General features: G+C 36.5%; 1 protein-coding gene across 1 annotated transcript in view; it reads left to right on the top strand.

The window, feature by feature from the left end:
• The window catches only part of TRPM6 (transient receptor potential cation channel subfamily M member 6), a 119,091-nt gene that overhangs the window by 50,012 nt on the left and 43,234 nt on the right, over positions 1-25,845 (top strand). Inside the window, exons 15-24 of the mRNA XM_081066275.1 lie at positions 610-744; positions 2,206-2,483; positions 3,547-3,775; positions 7,906-8,058; positions 11,964-12,110; positions 14,644-14,772; positions 17,045-17,296; positions 19,198-19,372; positions 19,549-19,663; positions 23,140-23,333. Coding sequence (XP_080922401.1) covers positions 610-744; positions 2,206-2,483; positions 3,547-3,775; positions 7,906-8,058; positions 11,964-12,110; positions 14,644-14,772; positions 17,045-17,296; positions 19,198-19,372; positions 19,549-19,663; positions 23,140-23,333 — 1,807 coding nt within the window. The remainder of the gene's footprint in view (positions 1-609; positions 745-2,205; positions 2,484-3,546; positions 3,776-7,905; positions 8,059-11,963; positions 12,111-14,643; positions 14,773-17,044; positions 17,297-19,197; positions 19,373-19,548; positions 19,664-23,139; positions 23,334-25,845) is intronic.

Here is a 25,845-nt window from a genome sequence, read left to right as displayed (position 1 = left end):
AGTTCAAAGCCTGTGGTTTGTATCATTAATTTTTATGTCAGTCCCTTTACAATACTTCTTTTTGTTTTTTTTTCATTGATGAAAGTTTCATGCTGATGAGCAACGAATTATGTTGTTGACCTAGCTGCTGGAATTCCAGTGGCGATATTGTATAACGTGTGGAGAAATTCCAAAACTTTCTAACTTAACCTTGGAGCCGTTTGGGAATGGGAACTTTTTCTTATCAGAACTGTGTATCTTTATTGCCTATTCTGAGCTTGTTCCAGGTATAGAACATCCATTGATTCTAATGGAATTTCCACATAGAGATGGAATGCAAGTTTATAATACGGAACAAAAGAGCATGTTTTCTAAGATGTTAGGAAATAACAGTGTACTTAATCAGAAGGAAATCATGAGATTGAGGAGATCACTCTTTTTGGGTGAGGGAGTAATTAATCTCTGATTAATGATTACTAATCATAGATAAGAGAGAGAGAACCATTGGATATTTGGTAACACAATGTTATGTTTGGTTTTTATTACTGTCTAGAAATAAAATGTTAATTGTTACCACTATAATCTTTTTCTCTTTTTGTTTTATTTTAAAAATAAAATAACATGTACCAGAGAGTGACCAGCTTTGCTCAAAGTTATTCCCAGCCCCCTCTTCACCAGAGATGTGCTTCAGGAAATAGAAAAGAATCTGCAGAAAGCACGTTGCACTCCCAGTTCATTAGAACTGCACAGCCTTACAAATTCAAGGTACTGTTACTTCCGTTTAGATTTCCAACTAAAATTGTTCATTCATTCTGAGATGGCTTCTTTATTTGAAATTGGAAAAAAGGTGGTACAAATTGAGGGACCCTTTACAAGTATAAACAGATGGCACAAATCCAAAGCATAACACAGCTGTCCTCTAAATGTTGAGCAAAGGCCCAGGACAGAGCACTGGGAACTACATGTCTGCCAGGGCTGGCACTTCAGCCTACCTTGTTTCTACTGCCACCATGTCCAGATGGTGACACAGGAAAGCAGTCCATGGAATGCCATTAAAATGTAATTGTTAACCCAACACTGAGCCCCCATCCCCCTTTCCCTGAGGCTAATTGGATGTGACTACTTCCTTCTCTTTTACTGCTCTCTCATATTGACCTTTTGCATCTTATTTTTTTCCCTTTGATGCCTTCTTGAAATTAATTTTAGCATAATGTCACCGTATGACAATATAATGTGTGTGTGCCTGCTTGTGCACAATATCGATATTCCCTCTCTTCCCATACTACCTCGATCCCACTTTTCTTTGGGGATGAATGCTTTTACTCGAGTTTTCATGAATGGTTCCTATATTGGCTGAAAGAGGTTTGCTTTCCATAACTCCTAGAATGAAAACATATTTTGTAAAATTACCCTTCATCATCACCAATGAATACAAATTCCCTTTATTTATAGAAATAGAGGGAACTTATTACAGTTCTTGCTATTACTCCCTTTTAATTAAAAATAATAATTATTAAATTTTATTATTTGCCAGGCATTATGTTGGGTGCTTGGTTGAATTTGGGATGCAGGTAGATTGGGGAAAATGTAATGATGACTGAGAAATAGTCCCACCCACCCCAAAGTAATAACCATAGTGCAGTATGTTGAGTTTTGACGTAGAGACACATCCACAGTGATACAGAAAATGGAGGTGGTTAGAAAAGTAGCCTTTAAGATGAGCTATACAGGGTGGTTAATAGTATTCCATTATTACCATCACTAGAGGAATGTATTCAGAATAAAGGAAACTCAAAACCAATCTATTTGGATGCATGTTGGCAACACTGGTAACATTTCTCTAAGGGGAAGATAATGAATCTATTTGTAAGGTGAAATTAGAGTTTTTTAATAGTTCTCATTTATCCAATATTATTTCAATCCATTTCCTTGGGAAATTAAAAGCTGCCATACAGTTATTTAGTAACTCTGTTCCAAAAGTGTAGTGTCTTGAGTTGCGCTAAATGAATTTAAAGTATCTCACCTTAGGGACCCTGGAACTATTAGTTGCAATAAGAAATAGATTACCTTAAAAGGACAAATTTTTGGTTTCTGGTTTATAAAGTGCTCTTATTATTTTCATCTCTTTTCAGTGATTTAAAAAATAGTTCTAAGGTACCTGATGTGTTTCCTTAGGTAGACAGCATGTATCTCAGTATTTGGAAACCCATTCTTATTTTCTAACAGGAAAAGACTGCAGTCCTTCATAAATCAAGGAAGAAGTCGAAAGAACAAAATATAGCTGATGACCCTGAGTCTACGGGCTTTATTTACCCTTACAACGACCTGCTGGTTTGGGCTGTGCTAATGAAAAGGCAGAAGATGGCCATGTTCTTTTGGCAGCATGGAGAGGAGGCCACGGTTAAGGCGGTGATTGCTTTTATACTCTACCGAGCCATGGCCCGTGAAGCTAAGGAGAGCAACATGGTAGATGATGCCTCCGAAGAGTTGAAAAATTACTCAAAGTAGGAGTTCTCTCTTCACTTCATATTAAACATTGACAGTTCTCAGAATAGCTAGGCACTTTTATATCTCCCTCACCTTTGAACTGGGAAGATGAGTGGAACTGTTGTTGTGCATTTCATGGACTCCTATAAATAAGGATCTTTAGGTATTTTAAGGAGCTTTGTGAAATGAAAGGAACAGAGGTGGCCTTCAAGTCAGGAGACTTGGGCTCTAGTCCTTGCCCTGCTGTTTATTGGGGAAGTCAGCTGACCAGATTTTGGGACTTTAGTTTCCTCACTCTGAAATGTTCAGTTAATGATTTTGAAAGTCTCTCCCAACTCTCCAACTCTTTGATACTAAGTTAAATTAAAACTTGGGGTTTACTTTAAGTATCTCTCAGGCAGAAAAACAAGTAAATGTATTATGTATTAAAGAACCCGAGCGTGATGGTGGAAGATAGAAAAGTTAGAAATGTTTTTGTTTTTTCATTAATTGTTAAGAGTAGTGAGGAAAGAAGGGAAGCTAGAGTTAATAGAAACTAATAGAAACTAATTTCGATCCACAATATTCCAGACAATGACAGCATCAACTTTTTAGAGGGAAAAAACTCACAGAAAGTATCTCCAGGTCTGGTCTCTTACTTAAGTCATTTTGTAAAACCTTAAAAACCTTAAGAAAAAAAAAGTAGTCCTACAAATTTTCTTAATTGCTAGTCACTTTTGAACAGTATTTTCTGTCAAAAAATTCTTTTCTGGTCTTATCAGGGAGCCCCAAACCAAGGTATATATAGCCTGTTTTGTGGTGTGGAGTAGCTTTTCCCCACGAATAGCTCAGGCACTTCGGGTGTAAACCAAATTCTACATGCTATAGTGTAAGCCCTCTAGTTCTGTTCCTTCAGGAAAGGGAGAACAATCCATATCCCGAGCAACAATTCCTTTAAAATAGCTTCTGCAGACTGAGATTATTAAATTGCTGTTCTTGCTTTTGTACTGGTCTTTCCTATGTCTCCTATCCAATCTTTTTAAATGTTTCTGAGTCTCTCACCTGCTTTTGTTTTCATTGATCCCCACTGTGTCCTTACAGACAGTTTGGCCAGCTTGCCCTGGATGTATTGGAGAGGGCATTCAAACAGAATGAAAGAATGGCCATGAAGCTGTTGACCTATGAACTCAAGAACTGGAGCAATTCTACCTGTTTGAAACTGGCTGTGTCTGGAGGATTGCGGCCCTTTGTTTCGCATACTTGTACCCAAATGCTACTGACAGACATGTGGATGGGGCGCCTGAAAATGAGGAAAAACTCTTGGTTAAAGGTACATTTACTTGCTTTATAGATATTAGTTTAGTCTGAAGGTCTGTATGCTTAGAGTTCATTTATTCCTTGTTCCAGAAGAGTATCTTCAGGAAATCAGTTAGTATCTTTGATTCTCACAGGTGAGCTGAGAGCTTTCCAACGGAATCTCACAACTACCTTATCCCCCACTACCACAGTTTCTTTTTTAAAAAATGAGGGTAATTGTACCAGGTTTGTTAATCACAAAGGCATACTCATATGAAGGTGGTTAGAAGATGTTAATAATATATACAAACATATGCAATATTTCATTAGTAGTAAACTCTGTTGCCTCTGATAATTATAACAGAAGTAAATGAGACTTTTTAGTGTAATTTTGCTCAGTTTAAGAATATTAACCAATAATAAACTAAATAAAATTAGCAATTTCTGTTATTCTGCTCATTCAGTGTGATGTTTCAGGGAATAAATTGTGGTTTTATAAAGCTTCCCTCAAGGGGTAACCGGTTAGCTCAGTCGGTTAGAGCGTGGTGCTGATAACACCAAGGTTGCTGGTTCGATCCCTGCATGAGCCACTGTGAGCTGCCCCCTCCTTAAAAATAAATAAATAAAATAAAATAAAATAAAATAAATAAATAAATAAATAAATAAATAAAATAAAGCTGCACTCAAATATATTTGTTCACACCACTATCTCCAAATTCCTCTATTCCATTACACTTTAGTCTCATCTCTCATCTTGAATTATCGAGAGTAATTTAGTTAACAACTAAAGACATTTGACTTTTGACATCAAATCTAAGCCTAAGGCTTTAGGTTGTGGTTAAGCTTAAGAAATACATGCATGTGCTCATGAAACTGAATAAGATGGGATAAAGCATAAGCATTAAGAAGTATGTAAGACTATATTTTATATTTTAATTTTATTTTTCCTAGAGTTCTTAAAATATGATGTGTTCCAAATAGGATGATGTTCTTAAAAATATATTTATGGTGGATACACTATAGAAACACAAATAAAATATGTAAGAAAAATATATAAAAGAGCTTGCACATTTTAATTCCACTGAGACTGCAGAAATAAAAGAAAAGTCAATCAAAAATTATTCCACATAGATTCCTCTTTGAAAATATCAGAGAAACAACAATTGTTTCTAGAAGAAGTTCTTTTATCTGTTTCGACTTCAGACTTGGAAATGATGAAGCAGAGATGTGAATGGGTCCACCTACACAAGCTCTAACAATAACCTCTTTTAAATGTTCAGAGAATGAGATGGGGTATAGATAGCTGAAAATATGAGAAATAGTTTTCCACATAAAGTATATACAGGCTGTGTCTTGTATATACTTTAGTTTACTAGAAATCCTTCTTACTAAGAACTTAATATCTTTTTGCTTAATATACCTTATGTCAATAAACTTCACTTGAGTTAAACAAAACTAAATGTTTTGCCCCAAAACATAGTGAGTTGACAAAAAAAACTTAATAACTACTTAAAATTTCTGAGCTTCAGTGAACCATATTGTTCTCCGTACCCAGATCCTAATTCATCAGTGCTTACCTTGTGAGTTTTGGGAACACATTTGCGAATAATTGTGAGATGTCCTGGTTAGACTAGTTTCAAGTGGATGAAGACTGGAAGAAGCCCTTGTAGGGTTATGTAAGAGGAAAACTCATTTAAATGCTTTTAGGGTAGTAGGCTCCAACCTAGCCTTTGGAAAAGGGATATTGATAACACTGAATAGTGCTTCTCAAATCAATTGTTGCAATGGACATGGGCAACAGAATGTGGAGCCTTTTCAGGAAGTGGGTTCGGAATTAGTGTGATATTATTGTTGTGCCTGGTAACTGATGTTTCCAGATCTAGAAAATTGCACGCATTTTGAGTTTTACATCTGAAAAGAAAATGACATGCAAATAAATCCCTATCAGAACTGGGGAAAGTCCAAAGGACCTTCACAGGAGATCAGCTTTAAAACAAAACAACAAAAGGTAATTTCAGCATGAAAAAAATGAATGTTGACATGGATTGACTTCAATTTATTTAATCATGAATGGTATAAAGTCAAGGTTAATCCTATTTTATTCACTGAATCCGAGAATACTAAGACCTAATTTTAGCTAGAAAGAGGTGGTGTTCAGTAAGTTGGTTTTCACAACATTTAGTAAATTTTCTAAATTTACTTTGATTTACCTTGATTTGATTTACCTTGAAAGACCATGGAAATTGAACATAAAAAATTTTTGAATAGACTATAAGTTAATGAATGATAGCAATGTAATGAGAACATTATGGATGTCTGGATATATACATTTCCTGAGTTTTACTGGCAGAAAATATTTGTGTAGGATGGGAGTGGATTTAACAAAAGGTGACACTTGGTATGTTTTTATATACATATATATTTTTTTAAGTGACAAGGAAACATTTTCTTTATTTTTTTAAATTGGGGTATGTTGGAGAAAAGTGTGTTTCTCCAGGGCCCATCAGCTCCAAGTCAAGTAGTTGTCTTTCAATCTAGCTGTGGAGGGCGCAGCTCAGCTCCAGGTCCAGTTGCTGTTTTCAATTTTTAGTTGCAGGGGGCGCAGCCCAACGACCCATGTGGGAAGTGAAGCGGCAACCATGTTGAGAGCTCACACTCTAACCAACTGAGCCATCTGGCTGCCTCTCTGGAAGCTCAGTGGTGGCTTGTTGTCTTCAATCTGGTTGTGGAGGGCTCAGCTCACTGGCCCATATGGGAATTGAACTGGCAACCCTGTTGTTCAGAGCTTGCGCTCTAACCAATTGAGCCATCCAGCCGCCCCGTTTTCATATTCTTGGTTTTATAATATGAATGAATTTGAATGTTTATGTGACAATATCTACTTAATGGCTTTAAAGAATTATTATAGTAACATGCTCTTTGAAATATACTTCTCACTTCCCTGCCCCTAGGGATAAATAACAGAATGGTACAGTAGTCCCCCCTTATCCACAGGGATTACGGTCCAAGACCCCTAGTGGATGACTGAAACCTCAAATAGTACTGAATCCTGTGTATACTATGTTTTTTTCCTATATATACATATTTAATGATAATTTTAAATTTATAAATTAGGCACAATAATAGATTAACAACAATAATTAATAATAAAGTAGAACAATTATAACAATATACTATAATAAAAATTATGTGAAAGTTGTCTCCCTCTCTCTCAAAATATCTTATTGTACTGTACTCTCCTTTTCACTTAAAGGAAGCACTTTACAGCTTCTCTTTGGCATATCCAAATGGCCAGCATCGCTATTCTTGTGCTTCGGGTCCTTTATTAAGTATAATAAGGGTGACTTGAAAACAAGCACTGGGATACTGAGATAGTTGATCTGAGAACTAAGACGTCTACTAAGTTTTAACAGGAGGGTAGTACATTACAGCCTTGGATACGCTGGACGAAGGAATGAGTCAGGTCCCCAGGGGGACAGAATGGGATGTTGTGAGATTGCATCACACTACACAGAATAGCCCACAATTTGAAAGTTATGAATTGTTTATTTCTGGAATTTTCCATTTAATATTTTTGGACCATGGTAGATCATGGGTAACTGAAACCATGGAAAGTGAAATGATGGATGGTGGGGTGGAGGGCTACCATATACATATTTAAAATTTTTAAATGCATATTTATGTGTATGAATATTTTTTAATTTTCTTTTTTTACAAAAATGGGATCACACTATATTGTTCTACAACTTGCTCTTTTCCATTTAACAATGTAATTTAGATACTTTTTCATAATATTCCAAATTGCTTTTGTGTTTCTAATGGTTGTATAGTACTCCCAGCTAGGTTGTAAGTTAGTTTGTCCCATACCAGCCATCCCTCTAAAGGCAGACATTTAGGTTTATACCTGTTTTTTATTTTTTCTATTACAAATAACCCTACAACGAACATCCCTATCCACATGTGCTTGCGTTCATGAGTATTTCTGAGAGAGACACTTGTAGAATTGGAATTGTTGAGTTAAAAGTATGTGAAGAATCCGAGTATCAACTGAATTGGTGACGGGTCTGACATTTTCTATACACTAAAATCTTAATTTTGTTATTTGAATAGTACTTGTGCCTTGTGTAATCCCTACTATTGATTTTGCTTTGTTTTCTTTTAAAGATCGTCATAAGTATTCTTTTACCACCCACCATTTTGACATTGGAATTTAAAAGCAAAGCAGAGATGTCGCATGTTCCCCAATCCCAGGACTTCCAGTTTACATGGTACAATGGTGACCAGAACCCCAACAGTGCCAAAGAAAACGCTTGTATGGTTAGTGCAATATTATAGTAAACTGAGTTTTCATGCCATCGACTGCATACAAATATATACATACATGAAGTTTATTTGTTTAACAATTTATTTAACAGTTTTAATCACGTTATAGTATGATCAGGTATAGCATGTATGATAGAGCCACTTAACCGCCATAGGTGCTTAAGCAAAAGATCACATTTCTGCCTCAAACCCCAAATTAAACACTTTATTATACTTTGGCAGCTGCTTAACTTTTCATGTTGCTTTGTGACTAGCAGAATAAATAGACTAAAGCTGCAATGAGGACTGTCTCATATCCTTAAAAATCTAATTATAGTAATGCAGATTTAGAATTTGTATTGATCTTCACTACTCCCCCATTTTTTTTGTTGTTGTTATATTCAGTGACTGAATAGTTTTAGTTGAGTTCCCAGGTGTATACTCTTTCATGGGTAACTTCCATTACTTCTCTTATAGCCCATCTTTACTGGAGCATCTCCAGTATGCTGTCTGTGGATATATGGTTTACTTTTTATATCTCAACTTGAATCATTGCTTATAAAATTGTCGTTTACTGTGAGTAAACATCTTATGTGGTACTTAATACTTTAATGAGGCATTTTAGCCAGCATCTTGTCTGATGTGCTTTTGCACGTATGGGATATTTGTTATAATATCCCATAACATATTTTAAACATATTTGATAAATATTAAATGAAAAATTATCAATTATAAATTTGTTTTCATGCTGGGAGTCTGTTTTGATTGGTTGAGCATGCATTCTGATTGGTTAATGCCCCAGCCAGATAAGTTAAATTTTGACTGTTATTCCTGTTTGGGATGTATATGTTCCTTTCTTCTTCTGTCCTTTCCTTCCTCCCTCCTGCCTTCTCTTCTTCCGTTTTCTAAGCCTGAAAGTTCCATAGGCAAGCAAAATAAATTTCCATGAGACGTTTAAATCTTTCCAGCTGCTAACCTCAAAAGCATGACTTTTGATGACATGAGCTTTCTTAGGAACAAATTATTGTAAGATGGCAGAATGTATACCCTAGGGGAAGAAAAATACTTTTCTCACTGGGGGTCAGGAGATAAGGATTAGGGACTGAAGACAGCTTCATGAATGAGGTGGTGTTTGAACTGTGATTTGAAGATATGGAGAGAGGAACTAGCATTTCAGTGGGAGGGAAGACAGGCAGGAAATGCAAGGCTTATGTCAAGCATTGTAAGTTGTATGGTTTGGCTAGAGTCCAGGTTATGGGGGACATGGAACAAGAGAGAATATTTGCAGGTATGGCTGGGAAAGTAGAGTGAGGCTAGATCTTTTCATCTTGTATAACTTATGAAGGAATATGGTTTTTATTCTATAGGTAATGGTGAGCCAGTGAACATATATGACTAGAATAGCAACATGATCTGACCATTAGGAAAATTATTCCGCTTCTAGTGTACTCGATGACGTAGCAAGAAGACTGGCTGGAAGCAGGGAGAGAATAATCTAGTGTAACTATCCAGGTGAGAAGTAATAAGGATTTTATTCAGGATTAGTAACAATGGGAACAGAAAGGAAAAGACAGATTTTAAGCAAATAGTCAAATAGAGCTTAAACATGAGACATGGGTGAGAGGGAGATAGCAAATATGGTTGAGAGGTTGATAGTTAAAACATCTTGGAAGGACATAATGATGACTAGAAAAAGAACAGGTTTGGAAGGGGAAAAGTGAGCTTAGTATTAGACATGTTGATAAATCACAATGAAAAGATATTTTTCCCCCTTTGTGCTGCCTCCCCCTCCCCCACTCCGGTTCAAGCTGTTGTTTCTCAGTTTAGTTATGTAGGACACAACTCCTTGGCCCATGCTAGTATTATGAGCCTTGCGCTCCCCCTGGCTGAGGCAGTTGGTTACGCCTGCTGCTGGCCACTCACACCAACCTCTGGCTGCTCAGGGCAGCCCAGCTCCAGGGAGAGCTATTGTTCACAATCTTAGAGATAAAGGGTGCAGCTCACTGGCCCATGTGGGAATTGAACCAGTGACCTCAGCATTAGGAGCACGGTGCTCCAACCACCTGAGCCACCGGGAACTGAAAAAGTTGAATAATAATCTATTTAGTCAGCACACCATTAAGTGGGAAAGATGACTGTAATGCAATAAAAAATAGGAAGGAATTGTAGTAGAGCTGATTGTTGTAGTTATAATTTTAGTCTGTGTGTCTCCTTATATCAGATTCCTAGTTGAGAGAGAAAAAGAGAAGGGTGAGGGGAGAGGAGAAAGGAAGGAAGGGAGGAAGGAAGAAAGAAAGGAAGAGAGAGAGAGAGAGAGAGAGAGAGAGAGAGAGAGAGAGAGAGAGATTAAGATTGAGGTTGAGATTTGAGTAAAATAAAAGCTAAGAAAAATATTTTTGTATTTACCTTCTTCTAAGGAAAAAAAAAAAAGCCTGAACCTGAATTTATATTCCCATGCTATCTTCATCTTGGCAGTTTTTGAATTCAACTCAGAGATAGGCTCAATTAGTACTTTATAACCCATGCCAAAATGCCACGAGTAATTAAAGACCCAATGAAACGCTCTTAGAAAAAATAGTAAGGGAAGTTATTTAATGACAAGGTTAGTACTTAAACTGCTTTCTGAATTCTTTCTGTAGTGGTACTGCTGTCATTAAAATCATAGTAAAAGATGACTTTTCTAATCAGTTCAAAGCCATTTTAACTCTAGGCAGGTTCAAACCTGTCAGGAACCAGCTCAGTTCCTATGCCTCTAAGTTAGACTCTCACGTCTGCTGCCCAAAGTGACATGAATGATATTTACATTAGGCACTGAGAGAACCCATTTAGATGCCTGAGGCCTCAAAAATGATATTTTCCTGCAATTATATGGACAATGAACAAAACTTGATTTATTTCTTGGCTTGAAAAATCTTGCTAATCATGCGGGTCTGACACTAGAGAGAGATCTTTTGTGGATAGGTTGAAGAAATGTACTAGTGTGAGAGGCATCAGAGAACATTCCTTTTATTCATTTTTCAAAAACTCACAAAAGTAACTCTTTTTCTGTTTAAAAGTTAAAAACACAAAACTCTATAAAGTAGGGTGAAATCTCTTTTACTTCTTTTTCATTCCTAAGAACATTCCTAAGTTCTCTCTTTTCAAAAACAATCAGGCTATAGAGGTGCTTTTTCCTTTTCTTTTCAATTATTTTTTCCCCTTCTTTTTAAAGGCTCTTCTGTATGGGCACCTGTAGTCACATTCACACAACTACTCTGTCACACAGCTATTCCTTACTTATCACCTACAAAGGGTTAATCCCTTTAGGCTGACATATAACTCTCTGAGAAACCGATCAGAGATTTGATGCTTTCCCTAGAAAAATCCACGTGCAATGCAAATACTTGCATATAGTTGCAGGAGACTCAAGGACTCCGGAGCTCAGAGTCCCTGAACTTCAGGTAAAGAATCTCTGCTACAAATGAATGGAGAAGTTATCAAAAGCAGAATCCTAAAACGAACACTGTGCCTAAGTTTCCTATGGATTGGAAAAGATGTATCATCAATGGATTTCCATTCTGGCCTCCTGCATTATGGAAATTGGTTATTGATCTTACAGGGATTTTATGAATATTTTTAGATTGAACAGAACAGGAACAGGGACCATTTTAAAATCCTTGGAACTCTTAGTTTAACTAGGTTTGATTATTAGAGATTCAGCTTGCATTTCAGAAATACCTTGTGCTCCTTACCTGGTCAAAGATTTATATAATACATATTATTTTCTTTCCATTCAAGCATAAGGTTATAATTTGGAATGGTAGCTGCCCATCTAATTTCTAATATATTTATTATATATTTATTATTTTTTTTTGATATTTGTAAATGTCAATATTTTAGTTAAGCTCCTGACAATAAATGATTATTTGTTTATTTTACAGAAAGACCGTGATATGGAAAGGGGCCCTGATGAGAAACAAGATGAAAATCAGCACTTTGTTTTAAAGAGTGGTCCCCAAAGCCTTCCATTGACCAGGAAAGTCTATGAGTTCTACAGTGCTCCAATTGTCAAGTTTTGGTTTTATACGGTTGGTTTCATAGCAACAATTCATGATAGTTATTAGCTGATGATAATGTTGATAATGATATACCTGATTTGCCACCTTGTGATAAAATGTACAATTGCAGTAAAAAAAATGGGATGAATGACAAAGGAGGTAAGAAAGAAGATTGGAAGGAGACAAGTAAAGGTTAGAACAGATCTCTCCTACATTGGGAGTGAAAGAATGAACATTTTTTTCTTTCTCAAGTGCTTCTCATTAGCAAGCTGGGACTGAGCATTTGAAGCTTTTTGGCATAATAAAATTAACAGGATTGTAGAATTAAGTGACAGAGATGGATTCTTTTCCCCATCTTGGGCAAAAATATCAGCAGTTTAGTCGATTTTTTCTTTGTAGCAATAATGTATAATAGAGGCAAAAAAAGCAAGTGTTTGGTTTTTGTCTTCAGTGTATATGCTTATAAATACGTTATAAAGGACAATAAAAATTGTACAAGTTGAACTGTATGAACAAATACTAAACCTGTTATGGATATAGGGATACAGAGAAAGCATGAACTGTACGTTAAGTGTATTGAGTGCTTTTCATGTTTATTTAATAGCGTTATTTTTCTAATGTTTAGCTGTAGCTAAATTGCTCATGGACAAGATTATGCATTTCCAAAACATTTGAATTGTGACTAAAAAGAATTATCTGAATGTGTTATATTTCAAAATATTCACTTACCCAACCACACACTTATTTCATATACTTATTGAATAAGTACAAAGTTCTGAATGACTTTCATCTGTTTTCAAAAATCAAATCTCTTTTCAAATGATGAAGTTTTTGTGAATATGCACCAAAATATCCCAGTAACTGAGAGAATTTTAACCATGGCCATGTCATTGGTAAAAGAGTAGTGAAGTATTTCTTTCCTTAGAAATTTCTAGCTTGCGAACTCTTAGAGACAGGAGCAACACTGAGCAAATATAATAATAACAACAAAAATTGTTAACAAATAGAACAAATAACCCAGCCAGATCTTTCCACCATAACAGATGGTGAACACAGGCATTTTAGTCTTGGCAATCACTTTGCTAGGTTACGGAGTGTGTGCTTTATTGAAACAATGTCTTATTATAAATGTTATGATAAAAAAAAGTAACAATGTAAACAATTTTGGATCTTTTCTTAAAAACTGGAAATGCAAAGAGTCAGAAGAAGTACCATCAATATCTACAGTGTTTTATGCAGTGTCTTAATACCATGAAACCAATTACAAAAATGTAAAAAATGACTCCTTGATAGAACAAATTTATTAACTTATGTCCCTAAGGAGTCATCCAACATGCTCAGACTTTGAGACACAGACCTAGGAAGTATAGAATTAATGGACTTCACCTTAACTTTCTTATATGCTTCTCTACTGTAGCGCTTTAACTCATAGACAGTAACACCCAGTATGCCTACCTGAAATACCACCTATTGTATATAACATCCTATTGTATAGTCAGAAGTGGTTTCCACCATTCTCTATGTAGAACTAAACTTAGAAGACTGATAAAACTTAGGTAGAGCTCAAAAAGATATGAGAAATAGGGATCCAAGTTAAAATATATACTTTTCGTGAGAATGAATGCACACACACCCATACCCATTTTTCTCTCTGTTGATTGGGGATTTTTAATACAAGTATTGATCAGCTAGCATCTGAGGCTATTTAAAGGGCTGTACCATCTCATGCATTGTTGGTGATCGTGGAAATTGGTAAAGCCTTTCTGGTGGGCAATTTAGTATATGTGTCACAGTTTTAAATTTGTGTGCTCAGCTATTCTACTTCTGGGAATATATCTTAAGAAGGTGAAAGTGTTAGAAAAGATTACAAAGCTATTATCACCATGTATACATATGTGTGTGTGTGTTTACTGTTTTAATTCTTTGACAAGCTTGGAAATCTAGGTTTAATATACACAGTTAGCAATTAAATATACCTTTCTTGAATGTCTACCATGTGTCAGGCTGAGTGCTGTGCACTGAGAATAAAAAATATCAACAGTCTTTAGTTACAAGGACTCACATAAGTTGGATAACACTTTCCCACTAACCAGAGTATTTTAATCAGCATGAAATAAAACTCCCAGCAGTAGTAAATGCCATGATTTATTACATTTGAATATAAGCACCCACTGAGGCTACTCATTTGGCGTGCTTGGCACACGTTTTTTCTGTTTAAATGGAGGGAAGGTGTGTGATTCCCTCTTGGCAAGTGCCCATGTTGGAATTAGCAGGGTTCTGGAAATTCTGGTCAGGAGCTAACAAGATGAGACAGTGACCTCTTCCTATGCATTTGAGAACAGTGATTTTTCATTTCTGCCGCTTAATCCTAGAACAGGATTCTTGTGGATGCTTGTGTTTTCCTCAACATTAGGTCATCAATAATCAGAGGATGGTCCTGGTTGTATTTTCGTGTTTTCACTTCGAAGTCTGTGTGTGTTTCTGCTCATCTTGGTCTGAGTGTGCTTGGCCTCCTCCATTCTGACTATCACTCATGTCCAGGGAATGTGTGTCCCCCTCACAGATGGCATATTTGGCATTCCTCATGCTGTTCACTTTTACTGTGCTGGTGGAGATGCAGCGTCAGCCCAGCGTGCAAGAATGGCTTGTTATCATTTACATCTTCACAAATGCCATTGAGAAAGTCCGGGAGGTGAGCTATCCCTTCTACTTTTGGCTTCTACACACCTCTGCTAGAGGTGTCCTGAGCTCTGGTGAGGAAAATAGATAGGTCAAGGGTGAGGGTCAGATAGACAGTCCTGATCCTGATTTGCATACTACAGGAAAGGTATTTAGGGGGCAGTCTCTGATCCCAATCCTTTCTCCTTGCCAAATACTTTTTACTGGTTGCTGCTCTTTGAAAGCAGTTGTTTTCGAGGACATCTGAGTGTGTTTATCACTAAGTGAGGCTGTCTAATTGTTATTAGATCCTCCAACTATTTGATTTCCTGGAAGTGTGTGTGTGTATGTGTTTTAAATAAGATTGATTTTTCATAGCCTAGCGTTACTTGCATATTACCAGTTTGTCTCACAGAGTGACACATAAATGGTCAAAATTGTATAATAAATAAAGAATTCATTTATAGCTTTTAAAAGATCCTACTAAATACCTTTAAAAATTGAAATTGAAAATTCTTCTGGGGCAAGTAGTCCAAGAAACAAAACAAGTCAAAGTTTTTGTTTTTAAATTGCAATGAGTCATTTAAAAATAATAAAAAAAACCATTTCCATGCAGTTATATATGCAATCATACACAGTTATGACTGTTTTAGATATTAATATATATATGTATGAGGTGTGATCACACAACACAGTGAATGTTTAAATAAAAAAAAATTACAGTAAAAGACACATTGCTATTAATTCCCCTCAAAATGCTCCCCCTCACTTCAAATACACTTATCCCACCATTCTTGCCACTTTCTGAAGCAGTTCTGGAAGTCTTCTTTCATGAGTGTCTTTAGTTGTGCTGTCATGGCTGCTTCAATGTCCTGAATGGATTCAAAATGTTTACCTTTCATGGTCATTTTGACTTTGGGGAAGAGACAGAAATCTCACAGTACCAGATTCAGTGAATAAGGTGAATGAGGACACACAATAATGTTTTTATTTGACAGGAATTGCTGTACCAGAAACGATGTGTGACACGGAGCCTTTCAGTGTGATCAAAATATACAGTGAATACTACTGCCGAGTGCCATCCAATGGAAAGGCAGGAATCTTCAATACGTGAAGTGGTGCTTCGAACCTTAGTAAGTGTGTGACAAGTTTCAACTTGTTCGGTGCAGTCAGTTGGGTGTGAGCTACGGTTAAGAGAAGGTGTGTTTTATATTGTGCCATAAATCATCCTCCATCATGACAATGCTCCGTGTCACACATTGCTTCTGGTATGTGGCAGTTTCTGTCAAATAAAAACATTATGGTGTGTCCCCATCCACCTTATTCACCGGATCTGGCACCATGTGACTTCTGGCTCTTCCCCAAAGTCAAAATGATTCAGGTCATCGAGGCAGCCACAACAACGCAACTAAAGACACTCATGAAAGACGACTTCCAGAACTACTTCAGAAAGTAGCAAGAATGATGGGATAAATGTGTTGAAGGGGGAGTATTTTAAGGGAGATTAATGGCAATGTGTCTTTTATTGTAATACATTTTTATTTAAATAGTCACTGTATTATTTGATCACACCTCTTGTGTCTACCTCCATCTATGCATTTACATACATTGATTTTCTCCTAGCGTTAATGTGACCAACTTTATGTACTAAGAAAATGTATTCTTAGTAGTTATACCTATATGGTCTGCTAGTTACTATTGTGAAGTTTATAGATTATAGAAGATAACTCAGAAGAAAAATGTTATCTGAATTCTACCATTTTTATGCTTTGGGGAAAATAGGTTTACTATTTTACACATCAGTTTGTCTGATATTTTGTTGCAGGGTTATTTCTTAAAATAGTGAGTTCTAATATCACATTCTGAGTAATTTGTCAACAACTCACTAAAGAGGACCAGGCTATAGAATTCCTTGGTTTCAAACTAGTCTTTTTTGCACTTGGCTATACTTTATGAAATGGAATTGTCCTTATCGAGATCCATTGCAATATTAAGTTTTAAAATGTCTTGCAGTTTCCCTGTGTTAGTTTAGGATTAATGAAAGCTAGAAAAATTACTTAAAAAAACCCTTCTGTTGGGGTGTTCAAATAGCTGGCTAGCACTAACAGTGACATTAAATTATATTTATCGAATTGTCTAAATAATTCCTTACCTGAGGATAACTTAGTTCACCAAAATCCCCTTGTGATCTAAGATTTGGCAGGATTCAAATTACTCTTTAAATGAGCAGTTGATATATTAAAGAAGGTGATATTGACGAGACTCTTGGATTATACCTCATTCTTTAGGTTTCTTTCTTCTTTTAGGTCTGTATTTCAGAACCTGAGAAGTTTACTCAAAAGGTGAAGGTATGGATTAGTGAGTACTGGAACCTAATGGAAACTATAGCTACTGGCCTGTTTTTGGTTGGTTTCAGCCTTCGGTGGGGTGATCCTCCTTTCCATACAGCGGGAAGACTTATATACTGCATTGACATCATATTCTGGTTCTCACGACTCCTGGACTTCTTTGCTGTGAATCAACACGCAGGTCCATATGTGACCATGATTGCAAAAATGGTGAGTATAGTCTGCTTGTATATTCTGGTGTTCTTTTTTAATGCTTCTGCCTAATTTCATGGTTCACATTCAGTAGTTTAACTTTTGAAATTTTTTACAGAAGCACAGAGAGCAAGATCATTTCATCACTGCTTTCCTTATAACCACCAACTCATATTTAACAAATGTCCTTGGATAGCATATTGGGTAGTTGATAAGGATTCTCAGTTTACCATTTTGGGGTAAGGGCCAGATGATATGGGATTGAATCAAATTTGCCTCTGAGCACAGTAATTCCCAAGGGTCAAATTTGTGTGAGGCTACCACCAATATTATTTTTCTGCTAAAATATTGATTTATCTTTGTATCTCTTCATCCCCATCCAACTCTTAATTAGCGATTACTATGGGCCACACACTCTTATAAGTACTTTGAATATATTAACTCATTTACTTTTCAAAACAACTTTATGAGATAGGTATTATTATTCACATTTTACATACAAGGAAATGAAGGTAAAGTAAATTTTCTGAGACTATTAGTATGGGAGCCAGGATTCAAATCTGGGCCACCTGGCTCTCTCTGTTTGTCATTGACACTCACTACGCAGTTTTATTAGCCTTGTCCAGATGAATTTGCACAGGGCCTAAGAACCACACCCTAGGAAGTACAGTACCTCAAAATCATCTTTGCTTTTTCTTCTGGCAAGTTCTTGAGAAGGAAGGGTAGTGCTGAAATGAAGGAATAGGACAGAACAGGGAGTACCTCCAGGATTCCAAAGATAGACTTTTTCTTCACACTTTTCTCTTAGACCAGCAATGTCTTCTCTGGTCTTCGTGACATTGGTATTTATTCCATAAGCTATGCTGAGGTGAATAACATATATAAGCGAGTTAGCACAAGTTTATTTTTTCCCTAATGCAAAGCTTAATGAGTACTCATGGGGGCCATCCTCTACCCAGTGACTCAGGGATCCAGAATCCTTCCATCTTGTGACATAGTAATATCAACATGTGGCTTCTAACGTCTCCTATGACAGGACGTGATAGTGATGGATAAAGTCTTACGGTTTCTAACTGCTCTGGATAAGAAGTGACTCAATTCACTGTCACTCCATAGCTCATTGGCCAGAATAGGTCACATGGCCCCAGCCTCGTGGAAGGAAGGCCAAGAAATGTAGAAAAGCTAATAGAATACTCATGGAACAATTCTCTCTGCCATAGTGAACAAATGAGGTGAGCTGATGTATGTTTAATAAGTGAAATGAATTATTTAAAAAGGCCTTAAAAATTATAATACAAAGTTCAGTGCTCTATAAACAGCCCTCTATTGTGTATTATAACAATAAAGCTTACTTTTAATACAAAGACTAAGTGGCAGTTTTGAAACATTGGATTTAACAAACATCATTTCACAGTGGCTTTTTGCATGTTTTTGGGATCCTCCACTTTATCAGGGTGCTCAGTAGCTTGGAATTCTTCAGCAGATTCTTTGCCTGATTCATTTCTCAGACTCCAACCAGTTCTTGAAGATAACTGTGGGGATAAGAAGCCATTTTACTAACTTGAGTATCCCTATTTTTTTCTTTTCCTAACCTCTGGCCCAATTGGTGAAAAGTTGGATATTAGCCAATCAAAATTTGTTCACATTTCATTACTTCTTAAAAAAAAGAAGTACAAATTCTCTTTGTTAGTAAATTTGTGTTATTCCATAGACCACATTGACATGACACACATATTGTACAGCAAAAACAAAATGGTTTTACCAAAGGAAATCCAGCTATTCATGGACTAGGGCATTTTGGTCAACCACTAGACAGACCTTTTTATTGGCAGGTATAATTATGATGGTTGCTAGTGTTTGATTTGTTTTAAATTTCAAATCTGTAGTAAAATTCTGGTTGTGCTATACTACTTTTACAGACAGCAAACATGTTCTACATTGTGATCATAATGGCCATAGTCCTGCTGAGCTTTGGAGTGGCACGCAAGGCCATCCTTTCTCCAAAGGAACCTCCATCTTGGAGCCTTGCTCGAGATATTGTGTTTGAGCCATACTGGATGATGTATGGAGAAGTCTACGCATCAGAAATAGATGGTGCGTAGGAGATCTGTCATCAAACAGAAATTGAACTTTTGTAGATACTCAGAGGAAAAAAAATGAGAAAAATAATTATCTGGATTTAAAATGAAAAATTGGTATTCTGCTGTTAATGTGCTAAATATTTAGAGTCATAGGACTGTGATTCATCTTATCTCATTCTTTTTTTGCAGTTTGTTCAAGTGAGCCATCCTGTCCTCCTGGTTCTTTTCTTACTCCATTCCTCCAAGCTGTCTACCTCTTTGTGCAATATATCATCATGGTGAACCTGTTAATTGCTTTCTTCAAGTAGGTTATTTTAATTAAATATGGTTATTGTGTTTAAATCAAAATGTGGGCAGGTGTTTTGAGTAGATTCACATGTGTTTTGAGCATGTAGCCATTGGTTTTTGTGTGCTCCTTGTCTTATTACTGCGGTTTTAGAATATGGGCACGAAATTACTGGTAGGAAGGCATCAGAGCATGAGAAGAGACAAAACAATAAATAGAGAGAAGTATCATAAAAGCAGAATGAAAGGAAATCATGCATTGTAATTAAATAATACACTAGAATCATGGAAGAGTAACAGTTGATGAGGTTGAAAGTTGGCCAAGGAACGCTTGATATTCTTTCTTCACTTGGCTTTCAATGCAGCATATCTTATTCTCTACTTTCTTCTATCTCACTTTTTACTTGTTCTCAGTCTCCTTTTCTGGATCATCATCTTCTTAACTTTTCAACATTGGAATGTCCCTGGGTCATGACCTTGCTTGTCTTTTATTTGTGCTTTCTTTGGTGATTTTGGCCAGTTTCCTGTATATGTTGCCAAATTGTAATTTATATCTCTAGTCCAAATCTTTTTCTTGAACTTAAATCCTATAGATCTAACTGCCCCCTTCTATTACCAGTTGGATGTTTAGTAGACTTCTAAAATTTCAAATGTTCAAATTCTTGACCCTCCCTTCTATCCAAGATACTATTAGTCTTTCCCAAATCTATTAGAAAGACCACAAGTTTCTGTCAAAGTTCCATCTTTCCAGTTGTTCAGACTGAAAATCTTGGAGTCATTCTTAATGTCTCTAGTACTTCTACCTCTAAACTGTCAGAACACTTTTTGACTCTACCTTCAAAGAGATCATCAATCCAGCCACATCTTACCACCCCACGTCTACCACAGAGCCTCCTAATTTATGTCTGTGCTTTTGTCTTTGGTCCTTATATTCTGTTATCAACACAGAAGCCCTAATGACCCTTTACAGACATACGTTGGGTGCTGTCACTCCTCAGTTCCAAATTCTTCAGTGGTTTCCCATTTTCCTCTATGTAAAAGTCAAAGTTCTTACCATGACGTAGAGGGTGCCATGTGATTTGGCTTCCCTCTACTTCTCAAATTACACGTCACACTACTCTCCCCCTAATCCATTCCTCTCCAACCACACTGGCCCCTCACAGTTTTTCAAACAATACAGGTGTGTTTGCACTTGCTGTTCTCTCTGTCTGGATATCAGTGGGGTGCATTCCCTTACCCCCTTCAAGTCTTTGCTCAAATGCCCCCCTTTTGATTAGCCCTAAGCTAAGGATGATATTTACAAGGGTACCGCTCCCCATTTCCTTCAGCTATCTCCTTGGTATGCCTGGTCCTTCTTACTTTTCTTTCTTTACACCCACTTATATATGCAAATATGTTTTATAATGTACATATTGTGTTTTTTCTATTTTCTGGATTCTCTACTGGAATATAAGTTCCACAAGGACAAGTTAGGCTGCTTTTTTGTTCTTGTTTTGTTTTGTTTTTTGGCTTTTTTGCTCACGAATTTATCACAAACACTGAAAAGATAAGAAAAGGGAAATCAATGAATGGAATCTAAATAAAAAAAGTAGAGAAGATAAAGCCTGGAGGGAGGCAAAATAAATCAGAATACTTAAAAAAATGACATATATATAATATATATTATATGTATATGACATACCTTCCTGCTTTTTACAAGATTGTATGATAGCTATCATTACTTTTAGCCCCAGCATTTAATGAACTTTAAAATTTGTTGGTGTTTAGTTATTATAGCTATTTTTGATTTTCAAATAATACTAAGAAAAGGACATGAGATTTTTTTGATTCTCAAAAACATCAGGTATCAAAAGAGAGGTTGAGAAATCCTCACATAGACCAGTTTTCTCACTTCAGAGATTGAGAACCAAATGAGCTGAGAAACCCAAGCTCTCACTACTTGTCTGGGGACCTTTTCCAGATTCTTTATACCAATAATTACAAAGAACCTGAAATACACTGTGAATATCGCCACCTGCTGATGGACAGGCTATAGTCACACGTGGAGTGGCAGAAGCATGTGATTTGGTGGTTTTTAAACTTGATCGTGCAGAATTACCAGGAGGGCTTGCTGAGATACAGATTGCTATAATATTTACCTCCAGAGTTTCTAATTTAGTGGTTCTGGGGTAGGACCCAAGAATTTGTGTTTCTGACAAATTCTTAGGTGATGCTGTTGCTGCTGGTTCACTCACCACACTCTGAAAACCACTGTTAAAACCCAGTTATATACGTTTCCTTCATCTACTTTATGGACTCTGTGATAGGTATGTTCCCGCTCCTCTTATCCTAAGCTGGTTTTCTCCAGGATAGTTCTGGTTCCTTTTCTTTTTTATTACTCCAGTTTAAGGTTGCCTGTATCTTTATTTTGCTAAATGTCGCTGCCCTCCTTACGTACATCTCTGCCATTTTCTCTAAAGAGACTCAATTTTATATTAGCTTAAAAAAAATGTTAAGATGGACATTCTATCGTGACAATCCCCTGACTCCCATCATGTTATAGACTTAAAGGTAAATAGTTAAGGATGAAATGGTATTTTAGAATAACTACCACCCACCAGAACCTCCAATGCAAGTTCTATAATATCAATATATTTATCACACTATCTTCATATTATAATTGATGTAATTAAAGGGAAAATCCAAGGTGTCCTACCAATGAGAGTTACTTTTATTGTAAAGCTAATCTGAGTAATATATCTACCTTCTAAATAGAAGCTCTGCTGATTGGTTTATTTTAGGATGAATTGATTGTTTCCCCCTGTCTCTTTCTCTTAATATTCTTTTATTTGGGTGGTTTAAGTAGGATTATTCTAGCAGTTTTCACGTGCGACATTAGGAGAACCTCTTCATAAGGTTTCTCATATAGAGGAACATTAAAGCTGTTTACTGGGACGTCCGGTTGGCTTAGTTGGTTAGAGCGCAGTGCTCAAAAGACCCAGGTCGCTGGTTTGATTCCCACATGGGCCAGTAAGCTGGGCCCTCCACAACTAGATTGAAAACAATGGCTTGACTTAGAGCGGATGGGTCCTGCATAAACACACTGTTCGCCAATATTCTCCAATTACAAAAAGAAAATGAAGCTGTTAACCATGAATGCTGAATTGTGGACTGAAAAGTTTTTTATGTGAGAAGACATGGTGAACCAAAGATAGTGTTGAGTTCCAGAGGGCACTATCTTTTCATGGCATTTAAAATGTTAGTATTTTCTTCTCTCTGATTTTAATTTCTACCTTTTGTTTACTATTTTGATTAGCATATTTTATTGTAGAAAGTGATGAATGTATTTTGTTTTGTGGAAGAAGAATCAGAAATGCAATGGGTATCATTTTTATTGGCTAATTGCTAGTAATGTCAGATAAACCAATCATAAAACCTGGAAAAAAAGGAAAACAATGTATTATATTTCAGGATTTTTGTATTAACGCATTGTACCTCTCTTACTACAACTTACAGTAACGTTTATCTGGATATGAAATCCATTTCAAACAAACTGTGGAAATACAATCGCTATCGCTACATCATGACTTACCATGAGAAGCTTTGGCTGCCTCCACCTTTCATTCTGCTCGGTCATGTTGGTCTCTTCCTACGCCGTCTTTGTCATCGTCGAGCTCCAAATGACCAAGAAGAGGGTGATGTTGGATTAAGTAAGTTTTCATTGGTGGGACAGGAGGAAGAGAGTAAAGCATGGAGATGCAAGGTTGAAGACACACTGGACCATTGGCAGTTAAATTCAGGGCACAGGATGGAAGGCTCTGGGAGTTAACTGACAATAGAGTAACAGCTGAGGACGCAGGTCTAAGTAAATACATTGATCTCATTGTGTTGTAGTGCATTTTGCCAAGATTAACTGATACTTTGAAAGAAAAGAATAGGTAGGAACAAAATCTCTGCTTGACTGTGTAAAGGTTTTAAGTCACCCAGAATACCTGTGTTTTCTCGGCTGACTTGGGACTTTGTTAGAATAACTCCTAGAGAGTAGTTACAATGATCCATACTCATTTCCCCATTGTTGAAGATGGAATCCAAATAGGAAGAAGTTACAGAAGGCCTTGTGGTCTGAGGGAGATAGATAAGCAAGACTGATTAACGTATTAACCAGAATCAGGGTTCTCTGGTTCTCTAATCTACTGAATACGGAGGTGATTCTGAATGGATGTTTTACATCTTCAATCTCTCTCTCTCTCTCTCTCTCTCTCTATCTCTCTCTCTCTATCTCTCTCTCTCCCTCTCTCTCTCTCTGTCTCTCTCTCATGCGCGCACGTGCACTCTCTTTCTACCTCCAAAGCTTAAATCAACATATTTTGAGATTATCCTCGTTCATTTTGCTCACTCATATCTTGACTGCATGATATGATGGTCATACTAATTGTCATATGAGGAGAACATTTTTTTGTGTGATTATGTAGATCTTCTGTAGTTCCTCTCAAGCAATTCCACAATTGATACTAGGCCCATTTCTAGATAATTCCTAGATATAGAGGAAATAGTTGGCGTAAATCCACAATCCTTTATTCCAATTACTAAATCAAAAGTACCTCTGAAAATGGAAAGTCTTTTTTTCTTTATAAATTGTGGAAAGACTCACTTGGGCAGAAGTAGCTTACGGGAGTAGTGTGAAGCTATTTATTCTCTTTATCCCATGTAGTGTGAATATTCATCGATTTTGCTGCAGAAATAGTAATGTGTCTGATTACAGGAGACTTCTCTGACCCCAAGTAAAGAGTTTTCATTATTTACCACTCTTTTACTTTTGTAGTTTTTTGTAAAACTAGAAAAAAAATCTAAATTCTAAAACACATCTGGTTCCATGAGTTTCAGATAAGGGATTGTGGAGTATTTTGGTGAGCTCGTTTTGGTGAGCTCTTCGGGGGACAGATGTTACTGCAAGATTGTCAGGGTAATATGCTTTTGCACTTGGTAGTTGACTGTGTGAAGTGTTTTTCTCCTCTTGAGTCACTTGGAGATTTATTTTTCTTTTTCGTTCCCCCCCCCACAAGAGATTCAGTCTTTATTAGGAAGCCAAAGCATAACTGAAGTTAATTTAAAGGCTTATAATTATACTGTAAGTTTTAGGCTTCTAATAGAGTGCCATCCCAGGCACTGGCTGCAGAACCATTGCAACCTAATAGTAGAGTGTGAACCACTTGAGAGATACTGGAATTAACTAGGATTTGGCCAGATTTCCTAACACCATACTAAAGAACCTTTCCTGGGTTCACCTTGATCTGGGCTTATAGGATGATTCTGGTATAACAATTAAGAAAATTTTCTGTTCATCTCAAGCTCTGGAAAATTCTTGAATTTTTGTAAGATTGCTTCCCATCCTCTCTCTGTATTGAGGATCAAGACGTTTGCATATGTTGCAGCAGTGCCACCTGGCGGACAGTCCCAAGAATGCTCCATAGGCTACAGGCTGCACCTGTTACTAGAATTGCTCTGTGGATTGTTTGCTCTCACGAATTCACAGAAGGTTCAAATCATGACAATTATGAAGTTTCTTGTTCATACTTTGTTTTCCTGAAAATCAGACCTAACCGGAAAATAAGCCCTAGCATGATTTTTCAGAATGACATCCTCTGAACCAAATCCCTAATGCGTCTTTTGGAGCAAAAATTAATATAAGACCCAGTCTTATTTTTGGGGAAACATGGTGGGAGATTCTTTAATTTAGTGTTAGAGGGATACTGTTTTTTTTTTTTTTTTAGTATTTGAAAGTTTTCCACACCATAAAATCAGAATACATTGTGCATTTGAGTTGTGAACATATATTATGGTTGAGTATTGTTTTATTTTTGCCATGTTTTTCAATTCAGAATTAATATTTTTGTCTTTTGTATTATTGAAAAATATTGGAACATTTTCACTGCTGATAAATTCTGCAGAACTCTAATTGCTTCCCCCTCTAATTTAAGTGAAATTATTGAAGGAAGAGAACTTCCCAATTTTATCATTTTTGTAACACTATTATTATATTTTTCAAGTGTTAGAAACTTGCTTAAAAAAACGTATTTTCCTTTTAGGTCAGAGTGAGAGCCAAGGTGGTAGCCTGAATGATTGCAGAAGTTTGACAAGAATTGCATTAGCTTCAAAATATCACCAAATGATGTGTCTTGTAATGAATTTAATTATAATTCTGTTAGGGAAGGTGGGTAGCCT

The sequence above is a fragment of the Rhinolophus hipposideros genome, assembly GCF_964194185.1.
Source record: "Rhinolophus hipposideros genome assembly, chromosome: 11".
NCBI classification, from domain to species: domain Eukaryota; kingdom Metazoa; phylum Chordata; class Mammalia; order Chiroptera; family Rhinolophidae; genus Rhinolophus; species Rhinolophus hipposideros.
Note: the sequence above shows the minus strand (reverse complement) of the source record. Positions and strands in the feature narration are given on the sequence as shown.